The sequence below is a fragment of the Phoenix dactylifera genome, chromosome 11, assembly GCF_051530095.1.
Source record: "Phoenix dactylifera cultivar Ajwa chromosome 11, Ajwa_hap1_PhDact_Kaust_v1.1, whole genome shotgun sequence".
NCBI classification, from domain to species: domain Eukaryota; kingdom Viridiplantae; phylum Streptophyta; class Magnoliopsida; order Arecales; family Arecaceae; genus Phoenix; species Phoenix dactylifera.
The window spans coordinates 20,298,769-20,320,230 of record NC_143200.1 but is presented as its reverse complement, the minus strand read 5'-3'; the positions used below and the strand labels follow the sequence as shown (position 1 = coordinate 20,320,230).

Here is a 21,462-nt window from a genome sequence, read left to right as displayed (position 1 = left end):
ATAGCGATCTCATAAAACCAACCAACTTGTGCTTGAGTCAGCTCGACCTATTTTAGGGCAAGGGTCTATCGCACGCCGGCTGCAATTAGGGGAAGAGGGAGGACGGCGACTTCCGACGATGAGTGCTGATGGTGAGAGGGAGAAAAACGAGGAAGAGATAATTGTTTTCTTTCCATCCGTGTTGATGGGGATGAGAGGGAGAGAGAAGATCTCATCGTTGGAGGGGCCTTGGTGGCGGAGAAAGTCGTGAGAGGTGAAGATCTTGGAAAAACATTGTAGGATCACTACATGAGACCTAGGAAAAACAAATTTACTCATGGTCCCACTATATTTTGAATATCATACAAATTCTCAAATTTAGTATTTCAATATAATAACTCAAGAACCATGCCAGGATCATTATATGTAATATATAAAAAAATTACAGCAAGGCTCAAATATCATATATATATATATATATATATATATATATATATATATATATATATATATATATATATATATATATATATATATAGTTACCTAGGAACCATCCCAAAGTCACAACTCAAGATCCCATATATTTTAAATAGTTCACAGAGATTCTAATTTCATACTCAGAAAACAATTTTGGGATCCGTACAAGAGACCTTCAGGAAATAACAATTTACTCATAAGTCCCGCTATATGTTTTGATCAGGTTTGGCTAATATGATGTCTAACTTAAGTCTTTTTCAGTCGGTCGAGCCAGGTTTCGCTTCCTTCCATATCTCAGTAGATCTCGGTTCGGGTGCCTGTGAAGTGTAGACCAATGAAACATGATAATTGTCAATAATTGTCAATATAATAATTTGATGGGGGTAAATTGTAAACATGTGGCCTTGGCGGTAACTTAATTTTACATTGGACCCCCCTCCCCCTCCCCCCTCTCCCGTTCCCCATTTCTTCTCCAACCCCTAAGATAAAGAAAACAGAAGAAGCTAAAGAGAATAGCAGAGAGAGAGAGAGGTCATCAATCAGGGAACGGGGAATCGGAGTGGAATTAGAGGTCGTCGGTGATGGCGTTGAAGTTTTTGAACAAGAAAGGATGGCATACGGGGAGCCTCCGCAACGTCGAGAACGTGTGGAAAGCTGAGCAGAAGCACGAGGCCGAGCAGCGCAAGCTCGAGGAGCTCCGCAAGCAGATCCAGGAGGAGCGCGAACGCTCCGAGTTCCGCCAACTCCAAGAACAAGCCGGCCTCGTCCCGTATGAAATTATCTCTCTGGACTAGATTTAGGGTTAGGTTTTTGGGGTTTTTGATCTTCGGACATTTCGTGGATTTTATTTGCTTTTTTTTTAATCTGTTCGGGAGGCAGGAGCGGTTGGAAGGGGAGCTCCGAGGGGTTCAAGGCGCTCCAGCCCCAGCCCCAGCCCCCGCCCGCCGCCCCAGCAGCAGAGGCTAGTACCTCCAAGGTATGAATTTTATGCCCCTAAGAGCAGAGTTTGTTTTTTTTATTGCCCTTGCACAAGTATTTGATTTAGGTTCGGAAGTCTACAGCACCCTCAATTACTTCTAGTTTAAAGAGTTCTAGTCGGATTCTCGTTCCATTATTATCTTTTAATTAAAAAATGAAACCTAAAGGTGCTGCCTTTAGTGAAATTCTTTGCTGGGTGTCAGCATATGGAAACGTTTTAGATTGGATCACTTGAAAGGTCAGGGAATTTTACTTTATAACTGAGGTGAGATTTGTGAGATGTGTATCTTGATTTCTTGAAAAACTTCTGTTAAGGATTAGGGGGTGATTCGTATTGTACTAGTGATGCTAAGAGGTTTCTGAACAGCTTGTGAAGCTGGCTAATCTGTTCGGTAATTCAACCACTACGGCTTCTTTCTGTGCACTATTACTGAGTCATGCTTTTTTACAAGCCAATGTTTAACACGCTCTTACCATCATTAACAATGTCAGAATATCCACTGCATATGTCAAAAGCTTGAAAGAGGCTTCCATACCAACAAATATTCTTCTCTTGCGGGTAGCATCATTAATAATATTGTGCAAGCAAGATGGACTTTTCTGATATTTGCTTTTGGTTCCCTTTCCATCCTTTGTACGGCTAGTATCTTAGTGGCAAGACCTACAAGCCTTTTGGATATGATGTGTGTTGCCTGCCTGATCTGACAATAATGGACTGTATGCTGTAGCACGTCTTTGAAGACTTTGATCATGCTTTTCAAGTTGGCAAGCTACATGTTAGGCTTGCTTGCTAATCAAGCCTGTTGCTTTTATGGTGACTATGTTTTGGTATTATATATATTTATACTTTGAAAATATGAGCGATGTTCAATGTTTCTTGGATAATTGAGACAGGTTCCAAGTTTTCAGGTATTCTGTGAATTGTCTAACACTTTAGCACAAAGTTAGCATAATTATCAAAACACTTTAAGCAAAATATTATTATATTTTAGATATAAATATATCACACTTAGGTATCATTTTAAGTATGTTGACACATCTTAAATAAATCTAGAAAATAAATTAAACAACTTGCAAACTCGTATCTCTTCCATTAATTTATTTGTTAAAGGGCATCTATAATCTCTCTTTGCTGAATAGACATCAGAAGGCACATACCATTACATACATAAATACATATATCCATACACACACAAACATACACATACTAATATATATACACACACACACACACTAATATATATATATATATGTATGGATGGATGTATATGCATATATGTATATGCACATATGTATGCTATGTCCTCGTATCTAGATTTTGTAGAAGTTGCAGTGTCCGACACTTGAGGATACTTAGACACTTGGCATCCATGCCAAGAAATAGTACAAAATGCTGTCAGTAATATCTTGAAAATATGTAAGAAAACACTAAAAACCTATCAGACATCCATTTATTTCTAATTATACTGTGTGCAGCAAATGCATAGTTCAGAGGAGAATTCTACTACTATAGGATTTCAAACCATTTTGTAGTATCAAAATTTTTACATGACTCTGTTTCGATATGAAAATTGACATGCGTGTTGCTACTTAAGCTCATACTTGAGAATGGTTGTAGAAGTGTATTGTAGAGAGGGAGCAGGGAAGTAGCTTTTTTGAAAAATCTGTATAATTCTAGTCATTTCATGGTCACATTTCCCATAATATATGATACAAGAATGACAAATTTGGTATTGCACTAACTAATTAATGGCATGACTAAGGTTGACTTTAACAAGTAGTAATAACAAAAGATGCTTGATTAAAGGAGGTGAGACATCTAGAAGCAAGTTGGATAAGATCCTAGAATGGGTGTGATACACTATGACTAAGATTGTAACACCAGTTGGACATGCTTCTAAAATTTGAAACCCCAATATTGTGGCATTCTTCTTTGGGTTTGGCTTTCTAGCACTATGGAGATGTTTCCCTTTGAATTGCTTGTTGTTTACTTTGTTCTCTTCTTTTGAACCCCTTGCTAGTTGCTGCCTTGTCTTTTAACTTTAACTAACCATTTTTAGCTTAATAAAGTAATCATTTCATGGGGTTAATAATTAGGTTTATATCTATAGCATTTTAAGAGCTTGATCTATTGGGTTTGTCTTTTGCCATGACAGGATATTGATTAGATAGCTTGCCAAACCTTCATTATTTTTTGAATTTTTTTCACAATTGAATTTGGAATAACAAGCTCCCTAATGCATTTTTATCAGTAAGATTCAGATTTCTAATTCAATCCCTATTCTCTCTCTTGACAAAATCCTACCTGGTCCTTTCCCCTGCTTTTTGCTTATCTGAGTTTTTTATTTTTTATTTTTTTTACTTCTATCAGATCTAGTATGATCCCACTATTCCTTCCCTATTAAGAAAACAAAAAATTTAAATTGAATTCATTATTACTCTCCTGCAAAATGCATGTTTCTGAATATCAGTATATAAGTAAAACTTGGGAAGGAATAATTTTCTCAAAAAGATATCCAAAATGATGGCTGAATTATTTGTTGAAGTTTTGCCACTTCCAAATCATAAAAAAATATGGTATTCTTAGGCTTATGCTCTTAACCTAGGGATACAAGTCAGAACTCTTATTGATTGTTTCAGGAAATTAAAAGGTACATTCTTTGAATAATTTAAGTTCAACCTTTCTAGGTCCTAAGTATCAGGAGGATTTACTAGGTAACATTTGTCATTGAACTCTTTCGCCACTTAGGGTGACTGTTTAATTAGATAAAGTCTTGTTGCATGTTTTATTAGTAACTAGAAGGAATAAGAGAAGCTCCATTAATGATTAAACAACTAATTAACTACATTCACTTAAGATTTTATTCTTTGTACCTGAGTACTTTATCATTTTCCTGTTAAGGTCGGTGTTGCATGGACTCAAGCAAGAATGAGATACAGATGCACATCCTACTATCTCGCTCAGCATGAGGAAAACAAATATAGGGCGACAAGTAGGAAAAAATAATTTTAGCTACATTATATAAACTAAATTTTTATTTTGTATATAAAGGCACTAAATATGTTTACAAAGGTGTTTCTAAATACATGTTCCTCTTCCAAACTACAAAATTAGCTCTGCATTATGAGAAAGATGATGCTTTGCAAAATTATTTTGATGCCTACTGCCTTTAGTAAGCTTTAACAAATAAACATGACAGAAGCACACTTCTAGCATCATTATGGTAGGTCAAACACATTTAGACTTCAACTTTCCTCCAATCTGCAAAAGCTGCATCCAAACAGTATTATAAGTGGCTGCATTTAACATATCTGTTTGACATGGATTTCTTGAGCTGGGCTCAAGAGTCTAAGAAATACAGGTTAGAATATCAGGAGTTGCACACCAGATTATTAATTTATTGGTGTTTTGTTCGTTTATTTTGTATGCACTATTCTTTTTATTCTGTTTATATTTTGGTACTCCTTGATTTACGGATTTTGCAGCTTACCATATGTAGTTTGAACTGCTTGATATTTTAATATTATCAAGAGCTTATGCATTTTTCCCTTTTTTGGGATTTTTTTTGAATTTTTCTAATAAAAAAAAGTAGAGGTGTGTTCCTTTATTGTTCATATGAACTATGCTAATTGTTTTATTCCTGATATCTCAGGCAGCTGTTCCTGGTGCTTTATTTGAGGATAAGCCTCAGTCTGCAAATGATGCTTGGAGAAAACTCCACTCTGATCCCTTGCTTCTTATCCGACAACGTGAGCAGGCACTTGCCAGGATAAAGAATAATCCTATCAAGATGGCCATGATCAAGAAATCTGTAAGTCATGCGTCTATGAAATATAGTGTGGGACTTTCAACAACCATTTTCAATAACTCTTAAATCATTACTTTACTACCATTACATATACAATGCCTTTTGAATCGACGGTAGAGTAGGTTTGATGTTGCTTTCTCAATCTTTTTCTGATCCTAGCCATGTAGTAGATCCATCTTTATTCGGCTAAAAAGAGGTGTGTGTGGCCATCATATCTGCCTACCCCCTTCTTCATTCATCCAATTCAATGTTGCATACTTGCATTTACACAGGCACATATCTAATGTCTGCTGTGGTAATAGGCAAAAGTAAGAGATATGGGGATACATTGTGAAAATTAGTTTAACTAATATATGTATGCATTATGCGTGAATACATGTATGTTTATTTTTTAGAATATCAAAAATATAAAAATTTATCTCCAACAAATTTTTTTTATAGAAAATATTTAAACATATTACTTATTAAGGAATTTCAGTGTACATGTTTCTCATCCGAACTTAAAATTAGCTCAAGGATGCAAGGAACATGACAATTTCACAAAGTTATTTTAATAGTTACTTCCTCAATCAAGCTCTAAAAGCTATAAATGCCTACTGCAAAAGTCTTTGTGGCAGGTCCGACTGATTGTTGGAAAAGCCAGTTCCCCCTTGATTTATTCAAAGTGCAGTCAAAGAATTTGATGAGGATTGAAGAATCAGATGTATCTGACAAGCTGATACCTATCCAAATCGATGAATACTTACCACCATGAATTGTTCTAGATAGACGCAGGCATCCTGGTAAACAAATACAACATGGACCTTGATAGACATTAAAACCTGTATATGCTAACAAAATTAGATTATATATTCAAAAAGAATAAAAACAACAGCCAAATATAATTTTCCAAACACTTGTCCTTTTTGAGTAATTGTTTCTCTAAGTAGCATTCATGCAGCCCTGTGTCTTTTTCGTGGTAAAGGGGCTCTACCCCAGTTTGTTCAACTATATGGTATTTTAGAATACCCAGCTAGTTCATTTATTCTTCTACCATCAGGTGTATACTGGTATGCTACATTGCCTTTCTGCCTTGCTGATTTGGCTAGACTATCAGTTTTCTGCCTTAAACACTTGTTTCAGTACTCAAGTCCTGGAATCAGGAAATTGTTTGTGTTTGGACTCTCACTTCCATATGTGCCTCACTGAAGCACTCAAGGATTCTGACCAAATCCAAACAGCCCATCTGTACAATTGCTGATGTGATGTGGAGAGCTAAGGCATCATGTAAATCCACTGTCATGTCCATGAGCTGTGTCTGCAGTGCTCTGCATGTGATGTGCAGGCTTTGTCTGTAGCTTTCCTAATAACCCCACCTTGCCCCTGCAAGTTGACAAATCTCTGTACAAAAACCATCTTTCTCAGCAATGAATCAACCCTAGGATTTTTGTACAGAGCAGGACTGTTTCTTTCAAAGTATTAAATGGTCGCTGTATCTTTAGTGTCAGCAATCTGGTCTAGATAACTCGTGCACAAATGTTACTCCAATGCTTGTGCCACTCTTTTTGTGAGACATTGCATCTTCCCTGATTTGCCCCTCTCCATTGTTCTGCTGATATTTCTTTTGGCAGACTTGCAAAATGAGATGTTGAAGATAAAGATCTATCATTCTTCCTCTATACTTTCATGATTTATTATTCTTTTGTTGCATTTAAACTTTTATATTCAACTGCCAATTGGAATATATTATTGCATGTTTCATGAGGTAGCGAATCCACTGAGCACAACAAACACTCTCAACCTCTGAATTAGGAGTGGCTGTATGAATTGTATGTTACCCTTATTGGTTCTAAAACTGATTACCTTATAGGCCAATAACCTGATGTTTTGGCAAAGATGTGCCATGTACGCCGCTAAATTCACTATCTGAAACAGACCTATGGTTATGCAGGTAGAAGCTGAGAAAAAGCAGAAGCACGAAAAGGAGGAGAAACAAGAAAATGAAAAACACAGGCACCACTATAGCAAGTCAAAGAATGAGAAGCATTCGTCCAAAGTTCATTCAGATTCAGAAGACACAAGTGAAGTAGAGGAAGAGAGAAGAAAGAGGGATCGTGCAACATCTGGGAGGCAAGAGCACAGCAAGTCAAACCATGAAATGCATTCATCTAGAATTTGTTCAGATTCTGTAGACAGTAGCAAGGGTGAGGTAGAGAGAAGAAGTAAGAGGGACCAATCAACTTCTGAGGATCACGGACATGGCAACTCAAAGCATGATAAGCATACGGAAAAAGTTCATTCAGATTTAAAGAACACGAGTGATGGTGTAGAGAAAAGAAATAGACATCGTTCAACGTCAGAGCATCATCAGCACAGTTACTCGAAGCATGAGAAGCATTCATCCAGAGGTCGTTCAGATTCAAAATACCAAAGTGAGAAAGAGAGCAAAAAGAGCAATGTCTCGAAATCTGAGGATCTTCATCATAGTTTGGACCTTGGAATAGGAAGCAAGCAGAAGGAAATCAATACCCAGAATCTGCAACAGGAGCCCGGTTATAAGCGACATCAGGGTGTCCTAATGATGTCCGAGGAAGAGAGAGCAGCTCGGCTGCGAGAAATGCAACTCAATGCAGAGCTTCATGAGGAGCAAAGGGGAAAACGATTGAAGAGAGCAGCTGAGGCTGATGCCCAGGAGGCATTGCGGGCAAGTACTTCCCGAGGCAAGAATTTCTTAGATGCTGCCCAAAAGAGCATTTATGGAACCGAAAAAGGGGGAAGCTCTACAATTGAAGAGAGTGTCCGTCGCCGTGCTTATTATTCACAAGGGGGTTCTGCAGTCCATGAAAGCAATGCTTTCCGGCGGTGAGTGCGTTGCATGTTGTATTTCATTGGATAAATCTGGTAACTGTATAATATATTTACTGCCTTTAAAAAATTTCCTTACGAGTATTGTTTTATTCTGGCAACGCCTTAAGAGCATCTCAGCATGGAACCAAACCGTCAGTCAGGTGTTCTCTTTACCTCGAGCAATAATACAAATTAATTCATCTGATACTCGAGCCTCCTAGTGAAATATACCAAGTTTTGTACAAGTTAAAATATAGCATTAGAATTCCCTGGAAGTTGGAAGATTATCAGGTATTCAGAATCTAGAAGCGTGACGTATCTCAGGGAACTGCCTCTTCATACCATTTAATATATTTGGAGTACTTTTGGTTTGAAAAACAGCTCAGTGGACAAAGTAAAAGGTGCAGAGTTCAACAATTCTGTAGGTGTGGGTATCCGGTGTCGCTGAGAAGCTCCAACCTGATACTTGGGATTTCTTTCATCAAAAGAGAAGCTTTACCAGTTTAAAGTTTCCTACCATTATCAACCCTGTTCATTATCCTTCATGTTATGCTTTTATTGGTACTTCCCAAAAAACTCACGAATTTATATAGCTGAAGAGCACAAGGTGTTGAATGGTTCGAGAACAGTCAGCTGGCTGCTCTCGTACTGCATGCTCAACCTTGCCCCTGTACTTGATCAGAATTCTGTACTTGGTTTATACTTTACATGCAAATGCTTTAGAAACCTAACTTATCCGTTGGATTGATCTTGTTCATGACTTCCTCTTTTGATTAATCTAGCTCTGAGCATTTCAATAGTTTAGATTCTCAGATCTAGTGATAAGATAAATATTCTCCATAGTTGCAATATATCCTGGCGCTCGCATATGCGGAACGAGGAATCCTAACCAATTGGAGTCCACTAATATATTTGCTTAGGAGGATTGTAAGGTAATTCCCCATCATTCCTTGTTCTCTCTTTGACAGGAATTCTGCGATTTGCATTCTTTGTGATATCTTTTTTTATCACTAACCCTCTGGTATGAAGGACAGATTGGGGAAAGATGGATAAGAAAGAAAGGAAGAATAGAAGACTAACCCTATGTTTGGTATGAAGGATGGATTGGAGGAAAGATGGATAGAGTTTTGACCCATCCATCCTCTGTTTGGTGAAATGTGAAAGGGTGGATGAAAATGGTTTTCTTCTCTGTTTAGTATAAGAGGAATAAAAAGAAGTATTTGTATGACATTTTTATAAAAAACTATTCTTTGATACAAAAGAATGAAAAAGTATTAAGAGTTTTATCCAAAAATAATAATAAATAAAAGGTATGTTTGTTGACGTAAAAATTTATTCCTCATATGCCTCATCATCGGAAGGATGGAAATTGGTGAGACCAGGACGGTGCTTAGTAATGTAATCCAAAGAAATTGATCATTCCTGCCGCATCGGTGCTGTAATGCTGCTGTTTCCTCCTCTCTCTCTCTCTCTCCCCATTAAATCCACAATGCTGGTGTCCCAGTCAACTCGAACTAAAGCACCTTCAGCCTTAGTCTTTCATCCTTGATCTATGCTTGTTGCTACCAAAAATATCGGTCAAACACCAGCTACCTTTAATTTAAAATTACGGACTGCGAGGTGGCGGGCGACAAATGCAAATGTGGCAGCTGTGTGCATGCCCAATAGGCTGCGATTAGGCCGGAGAAAGCTTTTTTTTTTTAATTATTTTTTTTATTTTATAATTATGAGAAACTTATTATAACAATTCATGTTCTCATCTAAAATGGCTAGCTGAAAAAATTATTTAGGTTTCTTAATCTTATATAAGTATTCAAAATCTATCCAGTAAATAACTGATGTAGTACTAAACCCACGCCCGCACGAATCCTGGCATCCTCATTAAGCTAAAGGTTCAAATTTATTCAAATCTAATCACAGGTACCACAATCGGCCCGTGGTCAGCTTCAATAGATATGTGCTGCAGTGTCTTCTAGTCCACATAAATTATGGGCTGGTCTGTTCTGATATTATTTGTAACAACTTAGTATCCTATCCATAAAAGCTAGCCGGATGATATTATTTAGGTTGCTTAATCCTGTATAAGTACCTAAAATTTACGCGACGAATAATCGATATAGGACTAAATACACGCCCGCACCGCACATCTCACACTTATTAAGTTCATTATTAAAAAAAAAAAAATTGCGCCGAATCACGATCGAGGCCCACTTTTTCTGATAAGTGGGATACGCGGTGATTAAAGTAATGCAGCAGTGGGAAAGGAACAAAATTAAGCAACATGCAAAAGAAAAATCCTGCTGAAGAAACAGCTTGGTATCCTCATCTCATCAAAAAGCGATACAATCTTATCATTTAGTTAGGATCCTATGTGGGCATCACTCTAGGCTTTTTGGAAGGAATTTTCCGTTCGCATAGCTCCATCTTCTGATTCATAAGAAAAAGAAAATTCTGTCATAGCTTAAACTAAACCATCTTTCTGGTACTTCAAATCTTTTGCTTTTGAAAGTGTGATCCTAATTCTTCCTCTTCCACTTCCCCTTCCCCTTCTCAGTCAGTTCTGATTTTTGTGGGAATCATCCATGATTGCACTATATGTTTGACCTATATCCTCCATTTCCTCCCTATGCCCATATTCAAAGGGAATAAAGTCGAAGCACCAAGTTTGAATGAATGGTAGTTCTTCACTCAAAAAAAGTTTGAATGGTAGTGAAATCAGAACAGCCCCCACAGCATAAATCAACTGCCTACAAGAATAACCAGACAAAGTTAACAATGAAAAGAGATGACAAAAACATATCATAATATATATTCAGCCATACATCATAATGTACTAGTTTAGTTGGTGTGAACTCTCAAACATTGTTCATAAATAGAATTCTGAGACCAGTTTTAAAAAGCCTTCATGGTATTCCATCTTTCCCCACCTTTTCACATAGCTTCAGTTTCTCTTAGAATCTTTTGCCCCTGGCTTGTTGTCCTTGTGCAGCATAATGTTAAACCAAAATACTGCCATCCGGACCACCTTGGCAGATTAGACATACGATGTGTTTATGAAAAATTAGAAGAACTATGAGCAATAAATTTATTCATGGAGTATGTTCTAATTAATCTAACGCAGCCAATAAAAACATTGGTGCACCTTTTAGCCGGTATATTCTTATCTACGTGGTGACCAATAAATTTATTATGCAGAGTATGTCCGACAAAATTGTAAGACAGAGGACGTGTGGAGCTGCAGGGAACAATTAAAGATACGAGAAAGTCAAAAACTTCTAGCTCAGTTGGGTGGCACCTCTCTCTCAAGGGCTTGTCCTGAAAGAATAAATAATAAAAGTACAGTCTTATTGATCATATTTTCGTTGCATTTTTTACCAACCCCCTCCAACCTCTCCCTAGTAAATTAAACAAACATGCATTTTCTTTGGTGGATCATATCATGCATTTTGTTAATGACTAATTGGTAATGTTGTTCAAGAACATTCAAAATTGTTAGATCTCAATTAGCTCAAAAATGAAAATAGAGATGTTGTTAATTTCTTAAATCACCTTTGTTTTTCTTTTTGTTTCCTCTTTTTTTTGAAGAAGAAGAGGAAGGGAGGTAGTTACCCCCTACCTAGCCACCTCTGGTGCAAGTGGAATTCAAACCCTGGCCATTAACACCTTGCAATGACTTTATCAACTTGACAAGTTTGTACCCAGTAATTCCTTCTAAGACCTAAGGGAGCATCTCTGTCAAAATAGCACATGAGTTTGAAGTTACTGAACTTCATAAGATTTTCCCCCCACTAGAAGTGAAAGCAACAAGCTCTCTCTAGGGAATATGATCATATTATATATGCATTTTTTTATAAAAAAGCAAACATATTATCTAGTTAAGATTCCACGATTTATATTGAAGTGAAATTCCTAAAGCATATTGAATCTGAGAAGATTGCGATCCACATTTTTCTTTTCATATCTTCAGAGCATCGAGGACATCTTTTTATATTATCAGATGGCATATCTTGACAACCAATTTTATATGCTGAATATTTGTACATGATTCATGACCATGCATTCGCTTGGTATACCTCTGTTAGCTTGAATGGTATATACCCACCTAACGTTTAAAAGTAAAAAAAAGTCGTTTAATAAAGAAATCATTACCAAAGATATTTCACCCCTTCTATGAGATACGTATTTACTTTAGTTTTCTCATTTATCACTGTTGGATCTTGGTACTAAGTTTTCTTAGGAAACTGCTGGAAATTCGAATAAAACAAAATCTCTCTCTTTTTCTATTGAGTGGTAGGTGTTGGGTGGTTGTGTGTAATGATGAGAGGAAAAACTAAGAATGATAGCAATGGGGAGGAAAAGTTCCAATGGAGACCTTTCATGGAAAGAAACATTAGAAGGCTACAAGAAGGTTTTAAAGTTCTGAAAAGCTTCTTTCCAAATCCTTCAGGAGATCCATCTGGGCTTCTTCTCTTGTAATATTTTTTTTGTTAAATTTTTCGTAATTGCTTTTTGAAATATCCAGCCTGACATGAAGTACTGGTCTAGCATGCTAAACAGCCTTGTTCTTCACATGAGTGGTTTGGAACCAGGAAGAGGTTCATTCCTTGGAGTGCTACAAATAAAGGTGAGAAAAAAGGACAACAATGAGTGGGCTCTCTTAGTGTACATGTCTCTATGTCTTCCTCTATGGCTAAATTCCCTCTGCTTCGAATAATAATATAACTTCTTGACCCCACCATGTTCATGACTTTTCCCTTTTCCTGCCTTCAACTCCACTCAATACTCTTTCCTCAAAAACTCTCCCCCATGCGGTTATTCTTTTTAGAATACTTTCTGATATAAGATTTTCCTTAGGCAGGAGATGAAGAGAGAGGCAGAGAAAGAGATTGGTTGGTGGGAGAAGTAAGGTGGGAAAAATATGTATTGGTGATGCAAGAGTAGAAAGAGGTACTGGGTGACACAGTAAAATGGCAGAAGATTCTCTATAAGTTGGAGTTATGGGCATGTCAAGTTAGTAAATCCAGTTTGGCAGAGGTAAACTAACCAAAAAAGAAAAAAATATCATCTCTTTTTCTTATGCCAACTCTTTATTAGTTATTTTCTCTCAGCATGTTCTTATCCACGTTTGTACCCATTTCTTCCTTCAATGATGCTGTGCAGACGGAAAGAAGGGGAGATTCTCTGTTTTGGGATTCCGAAGTTTTCTTTATCTCCTCAAGTGAGAGTAAGATCTTTTTCCACTTCTTTAAGCTAATTGGGAGTGCCTTCCCCTCCTAGAGGCAGCACAGTTGCATCTCGATCGCTTCTGTTCCTTCATCTGTTCACTGGAGAGGACAAAGATAATTCAGAACAGCAAGCAAGGGATCTTAATGAATGTTAGCAGGGGGATCTGAGGTGGTGGTGTTGGTGATCTGTTCCTGTTGATGATATTTCTTCTCACGGGGGAGGTGGGTCTGAGAAAAAACCATCTCTTTGGTGAAAGAGATCCCTCTTCGGCCTGCAATATTCCATCTGCTGGCTAATAGGATGTACAAAATATGCCTTGATTTCACATTGATGTGAGTGAACAATGGAGCGAGCAGCGAACAAGACTTGACCGGTTACTGTTCCCGTTCCTTTGGACTTTTAGGCTTTTTTACAGAGGGAGGAGAGGAGGATGGCTTGCCTGCTGTAACAGTTTATCTTGTACCGATGACAAGAGAAGAGGCTGGAAGGATGTCATCTGGAATCCATCAGTCAGGTTCCTACATTGTGACAAAACAAAAGATGGTTGGATTTGAGAGGTATGAACCCTCTCTCTTGTTTGGTGATATACAGGATACCCTCCTCTCTTGACCTACTAAAAGGCTTGGATAGTTGGATGCTGGATGCATGAAAAGGGTTGGAATATGAAAAGTGGAAGAAAAGGAGGAGCTGGAAAAGAAATTCCCCAGACCGCTGCAGTAGATCTGTATCTCCTGATGTCCTCCTTCTAGCAGTAGATTAGGAGCATCTTTTGCTTCTGTGTCTTCTCCTAGAGTCACTGTCATCACTATTCTTGCACTTATCTCTTCATTTCTCTCTGCCTTGCATGGCGATCTATTTTTCACACATGCACATGGACCCCTGCTCACCATCCCATCGCTCCCTTGTCCTGTTTCTCTCTTCTGCTAACCTGGCATTCTAGCCTTTACTGCTTCTCCCATATCACCACTCGATTTTATAGGATATTTTAGATTCCTTCCTTTCATTTACGTACCTGCTCCTAAGCTGATATCAAATCAGTTTGCATATCAGGCACCAAAATCCAAAAGCAAAACATCTACAAAAGGACAAAAGAAGGTATAAAGCCCTCTTCTCTCTCTCTCTCTCTCTCTCTCTCTCTCTCTCCCTCCCTCCCTCCCTAAGATACTATTGAGGGATGGGGCACAGAGAAAGGGAGCTTTGTGAATAATGTCCCTACATAGTCAAGTTGCCACTCCCATACTAACAATACTATATACATTTAATCTCTCTGCCTCAGGCAGATCATGCCCTGTCAAAGCAGCTGCATTCTTAGATGTTCGATTAATGCAAGGGACTGCAAACACCCCAATCTCGCTTCCATCTCCTTCCCATGTTATATTTGCCTTCTCACTGGGCTCGTAACTCCACTCCACTCCTCAGCTTCACAACCTTTCCCTGCTGCTTGAAATGCTCACCTCCTTGCATTCGCATACGGATGAAGAAGAAGAAGGCGCACACCACCGCCACCCCAACCTTCAGATCTTACCACATGGACTGACCGCCCCTTCAACCCATTCCTGCCGATTGCTTATCAGCTGCGCCGAGCTCATCCACCGTGCCGACTACTCCGCCGCCCGCCGCATTCTCTCCCTGCTCTCCAACATCTCCTCTCCCCATGGCGACTCCACCGACCGCCTTGTCCACCAATTCGCTCGCTCCCTCTCGCTCCGCATCGATCGCCTCACCCATCTCATCTCCCCCTCATTGTTCTCAGACAATGAGGACACCCTCCAGTCCTCCTACCTCTCCCTCAACAAGGTCACCCCCTTCCTCCGCTTTGCTCACCTGACTGCCAACCAGGCCATTCTCGAGGCCATCGATGGCCACCGATCCATCCACATCCTGGACTTCGATACCTCGCACGGTGTGCAATGGCCTCCTTTCTTGCAAGCCATTGCTGAGCGTTCCGACCCCTCCAGTCTACCCTCCATCCGCATCACCGGTACCGGTACCGGCCTTGACGTCCTCCGCCGAACTGGTGAACGCCTCCAAGCCTTCGCCAACTCTTTAGGCCTCAGATTCCAATTCCACCCCCTTTACCTCCCTACCGCCGATCCTGATGCTAGTGCTAGTCTGAATTCTTCTTTCCAACTGCACCCGGGCGAGACCCTGGCCGTGAATTGCATGCTGTTCTTGCATAAGCTTCTGAAGGACGGAAGCAGTGACGATCCTGCATGCAAGCTCGTGGCTTTCCTCCATGCGGTCAAGGCGATGAACCCAGTGGTGGTGACAGTTGCTGAGAGGGAGGCCAACCACAACTCGCCAATATTCTTGCGAAGATTCATGGAGGCTTTGGATCACTACACAGCGGTTTTCGAGTCCTTGGAGGCTACGCTGCCACCCAAGAGCCCGGAGCGCCTCGAGGTGGAGCAAGTGTGGCTCGGGAGGGAGATCGAAGACATAGTTGGCAGGGAGGGGGAAGGGAGGAAGGAGCGGCACGAGCGGTTTGAATGGTGGGAGGGTCTGATGAGGGGTAGGGGGTTTTCGAGCCTCCCGCTGAGCCCATTTGCACTGTCGCAGGCAAAACTGCTGCTCAGGCTGCACTACCCTTCGGAAGGTTACCAGCTTCCGATGTCGAAGAACTCCTTGTTCCTGGGTTGGCAGCATAAGCCCCTCTTCTCAGTCTCTTCTTGGCACTGATCATGCAGCAATTCCAGGAAGAAACCCAGCCGATCTGCTTCATTTGGTAGCTTTACTTCTCTCTTATCTGTTTTTCATTCTCTTTTTATTTTTGGCGTGCGTTTTTCTTCTTTCAATCAAGTGGGATTTCCACATGGAAAACAAAACCCCAGCTGGAAATGAAGGCCCGAAGTATAGATACATAGATGGGTTGATATAGTATATATGGGATGTCTTTACTCCAAACCTAAACATGAGTCTTCAACTCTACTTGATGCTTTATGAGCATGATGGTGCACATTGCATGGCAAAATTTTGGAAGCAGTGAAGACAGAAGAAACTCATGAGGTCTCGCCAGTCTTCTAGTTTTCTTTATTGCTTCCCACAATTTTGTCTTCTTTCATATACATAATTTTCCTTGTAATCCTGCAAATATATTGCAGTATTTGAGATTTCAAATTGTTACATGCCATTGATGAAATCATAGTATTATGGTTGTTTTGTTGATGGTCTTTGCTTTGGCTTTTGCTCTATGATGTTGCTTGTGCTAGTGCGTTGCCTGAGCTGCATTATTTTTCTTTATAGGTCCTCATGTTCGCATGGTTTTTCGCTATATCTTTGTCCTCCTCGTTGGTGACTTGTGCCATTTTTTATGTTTTATTAATTATGCTTGATCTCTACCCACTACTGAAAAGTCCTATGATAAAATAATAATGCAAATGGGTTTGAGGAGATCAATCAACAGGTATGCCTTTCTTCTCCGCAAATGGCTAACCTGTGTTTCCAATATATTCTTTTGTCTTGTGCTTCCATGATGGAAGCTATCTTGATTTCTGCACCCATTCCCTGTGTATAGTCTATGGTACAGCATCATTCCATTCCCACCACCTTAAATTCTGCCTCTTGTCCCCTCAAACAAAACTATTGGACTTCTAAACTTAAATTTTTGGTGGTCACCTTGCCCCCCCCCCCCCCCCCCCCCCCTCTCTCAAGAAATCATTCCCTCTAGGAAGCCTCACTTCTTGGGATCTTGCATGTTTTGCTTGGCTCCTGCCCTTTTTGCCTTGGTCTTGCTGATCTCTCTCTCACTTAAGCACACTCACACATGCACGCACTCAACGCACACAAACATCGATTGTCTCCCATAAGCTTCTGACATGCCTTTGCAAAGATGTGATTGAATGAAGCATTTTAGTGCTTCTTGTAGCATGTCTAAACAAGCTGAGTTCTGCATGTTACAAGCTGCTCTTAGTTTTGTTGTTAAACATACCACAAATCCACTCTAGTATTTAAATGGCAGTTGTGATTTTTAAGTTTGGGTTATCTGATCTGCTCTTGCTTCACCTCAAAGAGAAGTTTGTATTGAAGATTTTGCTATGGGGAATAAGCGTTTATACTACATACTTACAAATCTATGTTAAGCATTTATTAGTATAGAATTCACTATTGCATACATTGGTAATCTACTGACTATATATAAAAGGTGTATTATTTTTATGTATGTGCATGCATGTATGCATAAAGAAATGATGCAGCTTACTAGCTTCAAAGGTTAGCCACATTAATATATTGTGTTTATAAGTAGGAATTAATTGTAGCTACAATAGATCAGGATATCTAAATAGATCTTACATAATTTTGCTTAGAATGTTTGAAAGCTGAAGAAAGGATTCTGGGGAGAGCATCTACTGACTTGAATTCAATATTCCATTCTTTATGAGGAGTACCATATGTTTTCAGTTCTTGGCTTCCCTTTTGCAGTTATCTTTCCATCTGCTTTTTACTTGTATGTTAACAATTCGAACAGGGACAGTGGCTGGAATGGTAACCCCAACTATTTATCTGATTAGTTGATTCAGATACTGGGAAAAGGGCATAAATCAAGGGTATTTGAGGCCCCAAGATAAGGGTTGAAATCGAATCGGATTCAGATCAGACATAGGTCGGATACTAGCGTATCCATATTCATATTTATTTTATTTGACAAATATAGATATGGTACGGATGTTAATCAAATACAAATATTCATGTTCTTATTTATTTTAGATGAATACAGATACACATCGAATACCGAAAGTATAGATATAAATATAGATATAAATCAGATAATTAAACTTTATGATAATAGAATCAAAGATATTACTAAGTGGATGATAAATCAAGTTAATAGTATGCTAATATAGTCATCTATTTTTTAAAAAAGTTTATGAGTATTTCAATCAATAAAGGCAAATATGGATGGAATCATTTACAAGTTAGATTTCTCCAAAGCTTTTGATAGAACTGATCCTAAATTCTTGCTCAATCTGCTTCTGGTCAGAAAATTTTCTTAAAGGTAGATAGGCTGGTTGGAAAACATCCTAGCATCTTGCAAAATTGCGGCGAATGTGAATGGCGAGATTGAAGACTAGATCTTTTGCAGGAGATGGCTAAGGCAAGGAGATCCACTTTTTCTGTACCTTTTTATTCTTGCTACCGACTCCCTATATAGAATGCACAATTGTGCCATAGCGGTTAAGATTTTTGAAAGGCTTGGTAATCATTGGATCTGTGGAGGGACGAAGATTTTACAATATGCAGACAACACTCTAGTGTTCACTCGAGCTAGAAAGGAGTATATTGTTGTGTTGAAGATCATTCTCTATTGTTTTGAAATGATAGCTGAGTTTGCTAATAACTATCATAAAAGCTCCATCTTAGCTATTGGACAGGACAATATGGTTACAATAAGATGCGCAGGTTGGCTAAATTGTAGTTACTCATCTCTTCCAATCAAATACCTTGGGCTTTCTCTATGTGGAGGTAAACCTACTAAAGCTAACTGGATGGTCATGATTCAAAGAGTTGAAGCTAGATTTGCAACATGAAAAAGCAAATTTTTGTCTTTTGGGGGGAAGTTAACATTAATCAACTCCATGCTCTCCTATACTTGGCAATGAACAGAATATACTATTTTGGAAAAATCCTTGGATCTATGATGCACCCCTCCAATTTCTATTCCCAGCTTTATACAATCTTAGCAGGAGAAAAAATGGCACTGCTGTTGATCATTATAACCCATATTCTATGTCTTGGAAGCTTAGAAGACCATCCTCTACCTCCTTGAAAGCTCGAATCTAGTTCATTAATCTTTTGTCTCTTTTGGTTTCGGTCACTCTTAATCAAGTAGAAGACCAAATATGTTAGAAATTGATTAGCAATGGGTCTTTCTCCACAAAATCACTTTACCATTTCTTGAATACTAGGAGTATCAAATGTAGATTTTCTCACTCATTGTGGAAGCTTTCAATACTACTTAAAATCAAATGCTTTCTTTAGTTGTGTTGGAAAAAAAAGCTTAATACTAGAGACAACCTTGAGAAAAATTGGGTAAGCATCTTGATGGTTATGTTCTATGCCATGATACAAATAAGACTATTGATCATCTCTTCTGCACCTGTAAGTTCTTTTCCACTATATGAAAGACCATTTGTTCTTGTCTTGGGGTGCTTCATCCTCAACTAAGTTTTGAAAATCTATGCGTTGATTAGATGTTGAATCATTTTACAAAATGTTCTCAGTCCGTCATTATCATGCCGATTGCTGCTATATGTTGGACCTGTTGGAAGGAGCGGAACTCCAAAATTTTTTTAAATAAAAAATCTTCAATTGGCTCAATTACTACGGAGGGACATAGATGTTTCAATGACCAGTCAGGACTATGCAATCCTAATATGCAAATGGAGGTGGAAAGAATCTGGTCTAAAGTAAAGAATGTTGTCTTTAAGCTTGTGGATGACTAATAACGTTGAACAGAGTAGTGGACGAATTTCAGATCAGTGGGATATCTATGCTAATTTTTTTCATGGAATGCTCTCATTTCATATTATTTAAATAGAGGATCCTATTTTTTCTTGTCAACATAGTTCTGCCTTGATTGCATATGATGAAGTTCCAGCCAGCTGCATCTTCTATAAGACATCCTCATGGAAGTCAAATATGATTGGAGCATATTATGTTCTAGCTACTATTCATCTGTTATGCAGTCCTTGGAAGGAAAGAACTTTAGGACATATCAGCCCTGCCTTCGACCTATGCTTCAACTGCAATCAGCCTCTTCAATAACTGAGGGATTGCAGCTTTGTTTTCTTTAGTTACAGCTCCTGTCCAACCACTATTTACTGTCATTTGCCAAGTCTCGAGCTTCAACCATTATCAAGGTGGTGGTTCAACTGAAGTACTTTCATCAAATTTTACTAAATTTCCAATGGCATAGTATGCTGCCTGTCACACCCAAGATCTGGAGCATGACATGGTCATTCTACCGTAGGTTATTGCCCACAATAAAATGAAGCCCACCTAAAAAATTATTGAATAATAAAATTAGTCTAATTTCATCTGCTAATTAAAAAAAAGCGGGTACAGAGCATCTAAATCCAACATTTGAATATTCAAGACCACATAATCCAAATTTTATAGTCATAACTATATTTATTGATAGCTTGAAACTATGCTTTAAGCTTTATCTTTCGATTCTTCATTCATTTATTCTTTTCCTCTTCTAGCAACCTTAATTATCTGAAAAAAAAATATAAGGAGACAAATGAGCTTTGCGGCTTAGCAAGTAACCATGTACTACCTTACCGGATAAAGTATAAATTTTTATATGATTCAATGCATCATTTAGAAAGTAAATTTATACTATAGAATAAAATATTTCATAAACATAATAATAAACTATGTCATAGCAAACCAATTATGCATGCACAAATTATGCAAGTTCGTAAAGCTACAAGTGCAATTTAAAATATTCATAATTATTAAATATTTGTCATTTATCTTCGATTAAAGCAATGCTCATAGATTTTTTGCGCTACTGTCACTATAACCCGTGATAGAGTTATCTACATAATTGACAAAATATCATAATTCGTATTCGTTGCCAACTTTAACCTGGTGGTAGAGGGCCGTTTTTGTTGGATACTAGCTCCAGAGTTTCGATTGGCCCCCATTTCTAGGCGTTGTCATAGCAATCTAAGAGCTCATAAAACATCTTATATTTTCTTAAAATACATTTTCTCAAATCTTGCATGAATAAGATGCTAAATAGCTTTACAGAATTTATGATCCATAAATAATCTTTAACAATAAAACTATCATAAAATTATTTTCGATAAATCAACTATTTTCATAAAAGTTCATAATTCATAATTAGACCCTATATGTATCACTTTCATAGAAAAATACACTTTTTCATAATTTTAGAAATCATTCATATATAAGTATCCATAAGACAATGTTATAAAAACATGGATCATAAAACAATCATATACTTGATCCCATGCCCAGCTAGCCCACGCCAAAAATAGGGTGTCGCACTGCCTTTGAAGGGTTGTTCTTGTTTTTTCATTTGGTGGAGCCTCATAACAAAGGAAGGAAGCATTCTGATAGGAAGCTAAATTGAATCAGAGACCAGTCTGATAGAAAGCTGAACTTAACTCCAAACCATCAGCTGGGTGCAATCTTCTCC

The 21,462-nt window shown here is 38.3% G+C and overlaps 2 protein-coding genes across 4 annotated transcripts; both read left to right on the top strand.

Moving 5' to 3' along the window:
* The first annotated feature begins 899 nt into the window (after positions 1–899).
* Positions 900–8,808, top strand: LOC103722375 (uncharacterized). Its single transcript, XM_089926181.1, has 4 exons — positions 900–1,225; positions 1,336–1,432; positions 5,088–5,246; positions 7,174–8,808. The coding sequence occupies exons 1-4, from the start codon at positions 1,038–1,040 to the stop codon at positions 8,086–8,088; spliced, it is 1,359 nt and encodes a 452-aa protein (XP_089782307.1). The 5' UTR covers positions 900–1,037; the 3' UTR covers positions 8,089–8,808.
* Positions 8,809–12,923: 4,115 nt separating this feature from the next.
* Positions 12,924–18,590, top strand: LAS (GRAS family transcription factor). 3 transcript variants are annotated; one of them, XM_088707156.2, is made up of 3 exons: positions 12,962–13,103; positions 13,230–14,390; positions 14,572–16,455. In XM_088707156.2, the coding sequence occupies exon 3, from the start codon at positions 14,742–14,744 to the stop codon at positions 15,972–15,974; it is 1,233 nt and encodes a 410-aa protein (XP_088563282.1). In that variant the 5' UTR covers positions 12,962–13,103; positions 13,230–14,390; positions 14,572–14,741; the 3' UTR covers positions 15,975–16,455. The 3 variants fall into 3 exon arrangements, with proteins under 3 accessions (XP_088563280.1, XP_088563282.1, XP_088563281.1); XM_088707155.2 differs by adding an exon at positions 18,274–18,590 and having other exon boundaries at positions 12,970–13,103; positions 13,230–16,020; XM_088707154.2 differs by having other exon boundaries at positions 12,924–13,103; positions 13,230–16,455.
* Positions 18,591–21,462: the final 2,872 nt, after the last annotated feature.